We start from the raw sequence: 10,586 nt of genomic DNA, 5'->3' as shown, positions 1-10,586 counted from the left end.
TTGACTCGGGACTCTTCTGGCCCAACTCCGATGCTCCGTGGGCTTCTTCTGGTCCAAAAATAATCACCCTGAATTTTTAGCTCATTTGGACTCCGTTTGATATTCCTTTTCTGCGAAACTCAAAAATAAGGAAAAAACAGAAACTGGCACTTGGCTCTAGGTTAATAGGTTAGTCCCAAAAATCATATAAAGTAGCATATAAATGCATATAAAACATCCAAGATGGATAATATAATATCATGGAACAATCAAAAATTATAGATAGGTTGGAGACGTATCACTCCCCTTCATAGCTCTTGAAATTTGTTGATGGTGAAAGGTTGGATTTAGATATTTTGACAGCGGTGATGTCGAGCTGGGATAGCATAGCCACAAATCATGAGGAGTGGGAAGGCACCACAACAGGGAGCGTTGCGCTCTCCCACTCATCTTCACCCACCGAAACAATCGCTACGTGCTGAGGCACATGTGGTTGGTCAGATTCTACGACCACCTCCTTACATATAGAGGATTTTGTCACACATGGGACTACAGTTGCAGGTGGAGTCATGTGGTGTCAAGGAAGTAGCAGGAGAACTCATGTTTAATGGTTCAAGTCTAAGGCACGGAGGTTCACGCATGAAGGCTTCAAGATGGTGAGGTCATGTTCATCAAGGTGGAGTGTTAAAATAAGTGTTGAATATTAGGTGTACGACTTGTGCTATAGTTGGACTTGTAATTAGGAGTGGGTTAGTTTTTTGAGTCGAATATGTGTAACCCGGGCCTATTATATAAGGGCACCGCGGGGTAGTCAAATAGACTAGACATGAGTTGTAGGCTAAGGCAGAGATCACGAGAGGGATGGTCCAGGAGCTCGTGGCAAGAGTGCCGGACCGACCGTGGTGCGGTGGACAGAGTGCTTTTCGGTGGCCTTGGAGGGCTTATCGTCGACGGTATCATGTGATTTGGTACATGGGGCGGAGCACCGATAATCATGTCCCGGGGATGTAGCTATGTTGCTGAACCTCACTAATAAATCTCAGTGTTGTGCTCTGGTACGTCCATTTTGCATCATGCTTTTATATTGATATTTATTGCATTATGGGTTGTTATTACACATTATATCACAATACTTATGCCTTTTCTCTCTTATTTTACAAGGTTTACATGAAGAGGGAGAATGCCGGCAGCTGGAATTCTGGGCTGGAAATGGAGCAAATATTAGAGACCTATTCTGCACAACTCCAAAAGTCCTGAAACTTCACAGGGAATTACTTTGGAATATATAAAAAATATTGAACGAAGAAAGCACCTAAGAGGACCCACCAGGCAGCCACAAGGGTGGGGGCGTGCCCTACCCCCATGGGCGCGCCTCCCTGCCTTGTGGGCCACCTAGCAGGCCCCCGATGCCCAACTTCTTCTATATGGTGTGTTTTGACCTGGAAAAAATCAGAAGGAAGCTTTCGGGATGAAGCACAGCCGTCTCGAGGCAGAACCTGGGCAGAACCAATCTAGGGCTCTGGTGAAGTTGTTCTGTCGGAGAAACTTCCCTCTGGGATGGGGAAATCGAAGCCATCGTCATCACCAACGATCCTCTCATCGAGAGGGGGTCAATCTCCATCAACATATTCACCAGCACCATCTCCTCTCAAACCCTAGTTCATCTCTTGTATCTGATCTTTGTCTCAAAACCTCAGATTTGTACCTGTGGGTTGCTAGTAGTGTTGATTACTCCTTGTAGTTAGTTTACTCGGTGGAAGATCATATGTTCAGATCCTTAATGATAATTAATACTCCCATGATTATAAACATGAATATGCTTTGTGAGTAGTTACGTTTGTTCCTGAGTACATGGGAGAAGTCTTGTTATAAGTAATCATGTGAATTTGGTATTCGTTTGATATTTTGATGAGATGTATGTTGTCTTTCCTCTAGTGGTGTTATGTAAACATCGACTACATGACACTTCACCATGATTTGGGCCTAGGGGAAGGCATTGGGAATTAATAAGTGGATGATGGGTTGCTAGAGTGACAAAAGCTTAAACCCTATGCGTTCCTTCGTAAGGGGCTGATTTGGATTCATATGTTTCATGCTATGGTTAGATTTATCTTAATTCTTCTTTCGTAGTTGCGGATGCTTGCAAGAGGGGTTAACCATAAGTGGGAGGCTTGTCGAAGAAAGGATAGCACCCAAGCACCGGTCCACCCACATATCAAATTATCAAAGTAACGAACGTGGATCATATGAGCATGATGAAAACTAGCTTGACAGTAATTCCCATGTGTCCTCGGGAGAATTTTGCTTTATATAAGAGTTTGTCCAGGCTTTTCCTTTGCTACAAAAAGGATTGGGCCACCTTGTTGCACCTTAGTTACTTTTATTACTTGTTACTCGTTACGAATTATCTTATCACACAACTATCTGTTACCGATAATTTCAGTGCTTGTAGAGAATACCTTGCTGAAAACCGCATGCCATTTCCTTCTGCTCCTCGTTGGGTTCGACACTCTTCCTTATCGAAAGGACTACGATAGATCCCCTATACTTGTGGGTCATCATGCTCGTGCTTGTGTGATTGCTTGTCCTAGATGGATAGATGGTGGCCTCTGATTAATTCTAACAACGCAAACCCATCCCTCTTTGTTTTTTGGGACAAACATTTTTCACCAGGCCATCCAGTACATCCTCCTCTGGTTATCCTCATCTCCCATAAAAATGCGATATCATGTCAATAATTCCTTCGCATTTGTTTACGAATTTTAAAGACAAACATAACATGGTTAGGACTAGCTTGAACAACAGAATTGAGAAGAAGAGATAAGAATTTTGGTTTTCATCCACTAATTTTCATAATAATACCATCAGTCAAATACTGAAAACATGCGGTCTAATCCAAGCCACACTGTTTGGCAAAACAACCATTTTTTGTCATCGAGAGCCTCCGTCATGATATTAAGGGTGGTGAAAATTTGTTCTCTTGTTTTCACTCTTGTATTATCACTAAATAAGATGCTAGATTTATCAGCGCTCACCATTGCCCTGAACGGCACAATCTGAATCCAGATTTGATTTCAAAGCCTCGACCTTGTGAAGATTAGCTTTCATGAGGATAAAAGAGTCATCAACAAAGACAAGATTGGTAATAGAGAGCATTCCAACAAACCTTCACTCCAAAAATATTTTCAATTTCCTCCGCATGCGCCAATAGAGTACACTATTCATACAAGAATAGATAAGGAGATAAAGGATATCCATGTCTTAATCGTCTCATAGCCTTAAAGCATCGCTTTCTTCTACATTAACATGAGCCCGATATTTGAAAGTGGAGACACATTGGATAATAAAAACCCAACTCTCTTGGAATCCGAGTTTCAACATAATTCCCTTCAAGAAAGTCCACTCAGCCCGGTCATAAACTATTTGCATATCAAGTTTGATAGCACACAAAACTTCTTTGTGTTTCCTCTTGTTATTTGTAGTACGAAAACACTCATAGGCCACTGAAACATTGTCCGTAATCATTCTTGCAGGCACAAATGTACTCTGAGCCACGCTAATAATTTCTAGCAGAAAAACTTTCAACCGAGCAACAACCATTTTTGAGTTAATCTTGTACATCACATTACACAAATTGATCGGTCTAAACTGGGTTACCTTCTCATGATAATAAACCTTAGGCACCATCTCACTCAAAATACCATTCCATCCATACGGGATAGTGCAAGTATTCACGGCCTGTAGAACCTCATCCCCTAACATAGATCAAAATATCTTATATTCCCTTTGTCCCATAATATAAGAGTGTGTTTGACACTACACTAGTGTAAAAAAACGCTCTTCTATTATGGGAGGGAGGAAGTAAAAAATAGCATGAAGTCCATTTGATCCAAGAGCTTTTAAATCACCAATATCAAAAAGAGCCTTTTGAACATTTTCAGTGGGATAAGGGGCGAGAAGGGCATTATTCATCTTCACAGACACTCTTCTCTAAATAAGAGATAAAACTTCATTATTCGGTTGTGAAACTTCTAGGTGAAAAGATTATAAAATTACTCATGAGATGATCCTTCAATTCCATACTTTGCCACCAAACACCTGTGTCATCAAGAACTTTCTTAATATTGTTCCCTTTTTATGGCGGCTGCTGCATTATGGAAAAATGAACTAGTGTGATCCCCATGCATCAACCAATCTGCTCGACCTCTATGTAACCAAGAAAAGTCTTCTTGGTCCATAAGATTTTCAATGAGGACTAAAATTTCCTTTTTTCATGAACAAGACTCGGCACTCATTGGACCACTCCATGGCTTTTCTAGTTCTTTTTTTCTATTCTCCCTTTCAGTCCTATATTATCGCGATCCCTAGAATGCAAATCAGCATGCACTTAGGGACGGTGTGTATCTATGCATGAATGCCCTTGTTTGTTTCTGGTGATTGTGTTGCCTTGCAACACACTAGTATGTTATTTATTTGAAATATGTTTATGCCAAAGATAGCGTTAATTTCCCGGTAACATTGGATGTTCTCAATGCCATATACTTTATAAAAAAAGTAAAGGTCTGAAGCTGGGATTCTTAGCAAACAAAATTGCCAATTCTCTCAAGTGTCAAGGATGGATAACATCAAGAATTCAATACCCGCTTGAAGCATATCTATACCTACTAATAAAGCAAGGTGCGTTTCGCCAATTTTTTCATCCGTTCACCGCCGAAAAGAATTTTTTTCTATCCGAGGTGGTACTAAATTCTTATTCATTTGTCTGCTAGAAAAAAGGCTTTTTTCCAGAATTTCGTTTGTGGGCCACGCGCTGTGGCCCAGGGAAGCCAGCCCACTTATATTTTTGCCCGCAGCTGTGAAAATTCTATTTTCCGCACAGGGCGACAAATAATCGTACCTTCACAGAGGACAACCAATAATGGGCTGGCCCATTTTCATTGTTTTTGTGTTTTATTTTTATTTTTATTCTTCTTCCCCTATCTCTTTTTTAAGTTCCAATTTAATATTTTTATAGAATTTATTTCATAAATGCAAAATTCTCAAAAAAATAGATTTTTTTAGAAAAATCAAATTATGGAAAATGTTCGTAATTCGGAAATTTTGTTGCTATTTTCAAAAATATTCGGAACATGAAAAAAGTTTCCCATTTTTCCAAAAACTTTAATTGTTTTTCAAAATTGTTCGAGATTTCTAAGAAAATGGCAAAGTAAAAAATGCTCCAAATTCGAAAAATATTCTTGTGTTAGTTAAATTTTCACAATGGAAAATAATATTAAAAGATACATATTTTCGAAAAAATGTTATGAATTTCAAACACATGTTCCCGTTCTAAAAAATAGTTCACAAATTCTCGTGTTTTTATAAAAAAGTTGATGTATTCAAAGAAATGTTTATAAATTTTAAAAGGTGTTCTTGTTTCAAAAATAAAATCATGTTTTTCTGAAAGTGTACATAATTTACAAAAAACTGTTCAGAATTTAAAAAATGGTTCATGTTTCCGGAAATATTCAGAAAATACATACCTTAAAATCTCCTAAGAAAGGAGAAGTAGATTGAATAATTTATGGGCCTTTTCTGGCGTACGATAACATCACAAAATTCTTAGCTTCCCTCGATTAATGAATGGAAAAGTAGCGGAATGATTACTTCACACCTGGCGAAACCGAGAACCTAAATATCCCTTTTTCACGTGCACACAGGGTCTTGCTTGCACATATAATTCTCACAAACTTTAAATGTATACTAATTTTTTTTTCGTTGCAACGCACGGGCATATGTGCTAGTAATGATAGAAGTGATAATGCTAGAGGTGCCATATATGGATGTGTACTCTGCTTGTTCACAAGTTTGCTGATTGTTTTGGTGGGTTTTGGAGCCTTTGAGCAAACAAATACTCCTAGTATGTAAAACCAAGTTTTGCCCAAGCCTGAGTTTAGAGCAACGGGATTGCTAAATCTCAGTTGACCAAGACTCTTTTTTTGCTAGGACTTTTGACTGAGACTCAACCAAGATGGCGGATTCAGACATATTGATATAATACTTTGTAAGGTCATCGAGAATAATCAATAAAATGGCCGCATACATCTCCCAGATGCAGAGGCCGGGGGTCATCCTTCTTTTCTAAAAAAAAAGACTGAGACTCAACCAAGTCTCAGTCGATGCTATATTCGTGGGATCTTAGATAGAGATCCGTGCAAAGTTTTCATTTTAATTTATTTTTCTTTTTTTATATGTTTCGTCATTTGACTAAGACATGGTTAATTCTCGATCGATTGAGGTCTAGCCACACCCTTAGAGCAAAGGAAGCAATGAAGATGTGGTGAAGTTTGAGACGATCCTTTGCCAAATCGCATGATAGTTATCACTGCTTACCAGCAAAGCCACACCGATTTTAGTAGTATTCCATTGCAGGCACCGCACAAGCTACGTAGTATTACATCGTAGTTGCAGTCGCAGCACAGCACACGCACTCGTCACTCTCACCGTTTCGAGCCTAGCTAGAGAAATCTTTCACATTCCACTCCGACCACTCTCCTCTTTCTTCCACGGCGGCGCGCGCGGGGGCCGGCCGGGAGCGAGCGCCATGGGCGGGCGGCGGCGCCGGCAGGCAACCAAAACCCCCTACTACTATTGCCGGCGCCGCGCTAACTAAAAGCCAAGCAACAGATGCCCCGGAACAAATAAATAAATCGGGAACCCAAAGCTAGTTAATTAGAAGATCAGCGCCGCCGGTGGATCGATCGGCGGACGGACGGACGGTGTCGGCTTCGGCTCAGGGCGACTCCGAGGAGGAGTTGGTGGACACGGTGATGAGCGTGGACGCCGACGAGGACGACGTCCTGGGCGTCGCCGACGGCTTGATGAGCACCACGGGCGTCTTGCTGTCCATCCTCCGGTGCTGCTCCCGCACCAGCTGCTCCGCCACGCCGTCCAGCCGCTCCCCGTTGGTCTGCGGCATCAGCTTCTTGCCCCGGAACAGGACCGACTCCACCCCCCGCTCCGCCATGGCCGCCTCCGCCGTCGCTCCCGCGGTAATGCTGTTGCCCTGAGGAGAGAACGCAATTGGGACAGTCAGCTTCCGTTGACTCACATTTCACAGTGGAACAGTAATAATTAAGCAGCTGTGAAATTGTGAAGAAAAATTACAAGAGAATTATTTACCTGGATGCGGATGTAGTTGGTTGCTCTGTTCTCTCCGAACGCCATTGATACGGCTTGGTCCACCTGAAAAGCACAGTCCTGTTTAGCCCCGCGTACGTGACCATGGTACGATTCTGTCCGTGCAATGAATGCTCAAGAATCAATCGGGACGTACCATGTCGGCCTGGCACGCGCCGGCGATGCGCAGGAGGCTGGAGGACGACGCGCGGGCGCCCGACCCGGCGGCGGCGTTCCCGCCGAGAGACAGCACGACGAGGTCGCCGGCGGCGGCGGCGAAGGGGAACTCGCGCTTGTTGTGGAGCACGTGGGTGACGGCCACGGCGGTCGGGTTGGCCACGCCAGCGCCGGTCCCGCCAGCCGCCGCCGCGGCGCGCAGCCTGGTGCGCCCGTCAAGGGACGCCACCTCTGCCGGGCCCACCCCGCACGCCGCGGCGCAGACCTGCCAGAGCGGGAAGTCGAACGCCTCGGCCTCCACGGCGTCGGCGCGGGAGAAGACGAACGGCGCGGCCGTTGCCATGTCGTAGCAGGGGATCAGCAGCGGCTTGGCGGCGTCGCGCACGGTGAGGTCCCCGAACACCTTCCTGAACACGGCCTCGGGCCGGGAGAACAGGCCACCACGCCCATGGCGGCCGGAGAACACCTTGCGGTTCTTGGCCACGATGTCGCGCGCCGCCTCCGCCGGCATCCGGCGCGCGAACAGCGCGGCCGCGAGGAACCCGCCGGCGCCGGACCCGGCCGCCACGTCGAAGTAGTCCGCGACGCGCGCCTCGGGGTTGCCCGACAGCTCCTGCAGCCGGCGCTCGAGCCTGACCAGCGCGGCCGCGGCGAGCGCGCCGCCGTCGGCGCCCCCGTCGATGGAGAGCACGCGCACGTGGCCCGCCGAGCACGCCCCGGCCGGCTCCAGCGCCTGCGCGCCGAAGAGGAAGTTGGACTCGAGGATGGAGAAGATCTCCTTGCTGAGCCGGTCCGAGCCACCGCCGCCGCCGATGCCGAACGGCAGGGTCTGATCAAGGAGCGCGATCGCGGGAGTCGCCATCTGCAAGCGGGATCGCTCTTGGTTTTCGGTCTTGGAGGTCGGAGATAATTGGCTTCACGGCGTGTCGTGACTGGGAACGCGAGGCTTGTAGGCCGGGAGTGACAGAGCAAGTGTGTGCGTGTGTGTGTGTCGTCTTGGCGCCTGCCGGGGAGAATTTATAGTGGTGGCGCGCGTTCTGCTTCGGTTAGCGGCTTCGCGCCACGGCGCGTCGTTCGTTCACAGCGCGCGAGTGCAGCCGTGGCCGCGTGTCCCGTGTCGTTTACGTCCGCCCGTGCGTGCGTGCGTCCACAGGTTGGTCAGCGATTTTTCTCCTCGTATATTTTCCCACTTTCACTACTACCGAAAAGCTTACTAATCCGGAGCTCAACCAGTCTAAAAACCAGATGGTCCCTGGTGTGGTGAGCAGACTTGGAATAATCAGGGACCAATGTGTGCGTCTTGGTGAGACTTTTTCTTCTGTTTTTGTGCTTTGGGTTAGGCTTAAAGGTGAAGAATGTTCGCGGCGCCTTTACCAGAACGATCGATCCCCGGTTTCGGCCCAAAGTTGCGCGCCTCGAACTAGTAATCCACACCACACGCACGCACGTATCTCCTCAAGACAAGTATAGGCAGACGAGAAGAATTGCTCCTTTCGCTATCACAGACCAGAGCAGCCAACGAATTCCCGCATTTTTCAAAGTAGCTACAGCCGTCTAGGGACTCGGCGAGCCATGCGCCACCCGTGCGCCTGGCTCTTTTGTTTTTTATTTTGATCAAATCTCGGCGCCTCGCTCAGCTTCTGCGTGCTAGCTAGCATAGAAAAGTAAACAGATTTGGTGGGCCTGGCCCATATTCGCACGTACATGGTCACGTGGAGACCGGGGAGAAAAGGAATCGTTCCATTGATTTTCTGTAACTTTGGATTGGATCGGCCGTTCCCTGCCTTTTCTCCTCTTCCGCTGTACGTGTTCGTCTAATCTCATTGACTCTGTGACTGCGTCTCTGCGGCAGGTACATCTGGTTGCGCCCTCTTCCTCTCTTCCCTCGCATGATCTTCGTCCTATTTCTTTCTTTTCTCATCCTGATTCCCAATTTCTTGATCGATTGGCAGATTGACAGATTAACACGACATTGTTTTTAGGGCGCTCAAATCATTGCGTCCACTTTGCCAGATTAGATTATATAGAGAAGGTATTATTCCATGCCCTAGCAAATTCTCATTATATTAGATGGTCTTCTGCACTTAATCTAATGTTTTAATTAGTTTTGCGGTAATTTTAAAAACTAATTGTTCTTTTCAATTTCAGCAGGGTCATGTCGAGTTCAGGTAGAAAGTATACATCCAGAAGTCATAAAAGGAAAAAAGAAGGAGGCAGATTAAGAGAAAGAAGCATTGAGCGGATCTCTTTTTAAATATTATAAGAGCGATCCGAGCACGCCAAGAAATCCAGACGAGTTGGCGATAGTTCTTGCGGGTGACCAAACTAATGGCAATCAAGAAGATGATGGTCATACTCCTACAGAAGGCAATGTTGACGTCAACATGGATGATAGCAATGTGAGTGATCATGAGCCCATATTTAATTCATATGCGGTAGAATCTACTAGTGTTGATGAGGAACAAGTTAGTGTGGATATTTATGACCCAAGCAATTGGGGTAATCTTGATAACAAAGCGAGGGACATATTAGTGGAAAAGGGGCCTAAAATGGAAGAAGAAAACAATAAATATCCTTTGGATGAAAATTCAAGACATTTTTCGTATAGCCATTATTACTCCAGAAAGATGAGCAATGGAGAGGTGCGTGATAGGAAATGGTTAGTTTTTTCAAAACACACAAAGAAAGTGTTTCGTTTTCGCTGTAAGCTTTTCAATTCTGATAAATGCAAGAATGCAATGGGGAATGATGGGTTTTGTGATTGGAGGCATATTAATGAAAGACTGAAAGAGCACGAAGCTAGTGATTTTGCATCTCAGAATGTTAGGAGAAATATTTGAAGCTATATGTAATACATTATGTGATATGCACAATCATTTTGGATGCACTTTCTTTGATACAAATTATATATACATACGATGATTATTAATAGGCATTTATACTAAGGGCCCCAAAGGGCCCCGGATTGTCGTTTCGCCCCGGGCCCCCAAAATCTTAGGACCGGCCCTGCATGCGCACTGCTCATCCATTCATCATCTATCTCATAAACAAGTGATACGTTTGATTGTCCATGAGCAGAGCTTAGGCCTCACTCAACCCATCATCATATTAACTACCAACCGCCGCGACGACGACGTACTACGGGCTCGCCAATCATCACCATTTCCCCTATCATTTTGCTCGCGTCCATGCAAATCCGAATCCATCTCCGCGAGATTTAAGCGTCGTTATACTAGAACATGAATCCAAAAAAATCAATCAGCCCCATGATT

General features: G+C 45.2%; 1 protein-coding gene across 1 annotated transcript; it reads right to left on the bottom strand.

Annotated features, from left to right (window-relative positions):
* Positions 1-6,317: 6,317 nt before the first annotated feature.
* LOC123160843 (patatin-like protein 3) lies at positions 6,318-8,319 on the bottom strand. Its single transcript, XM_044578687.1, has 3 exons — positions 7,295-8,319; positions 7,141-7,203; positions 6,318-7,024 (listed from the first exon to the last, which is right to left on the bottom strand). Exons 1-3 carry the CDS (start codon positions 8,174-8,176, stop codon positions 6,752-6,754), a joined length of 1,218 nt encoding a protein of 405 aa, XP_044434622.1. The 5' UTR covers positions 8,177-8,319; the 3' UTR covers positions 6,318-6,751.
* Positions 8,320-10,586: the final 2,267 nt, after the last annotated feature.

This window comes from Triticum aestivum, chromosome 7B (genome assembly GCF_018294505.1).
Source record: "Triticum aestivum cultivar Chinese Spring chromosome 7B, IWGSC CS RefSeq v2.1, whole genome shotgun sequence".
Classification (NCBI taxonomy): domain Eukaryota; kingdom Viridiplantae; phylum Streptophyta; class Magnoliopsida; order Poales; family Poaceae; genus Triticum; species Triticum aestivum.
Note: the sequence above shows the minus strand (reverse complement) of the source record. Positions and strands in the feature narration are given on the sequence as shown.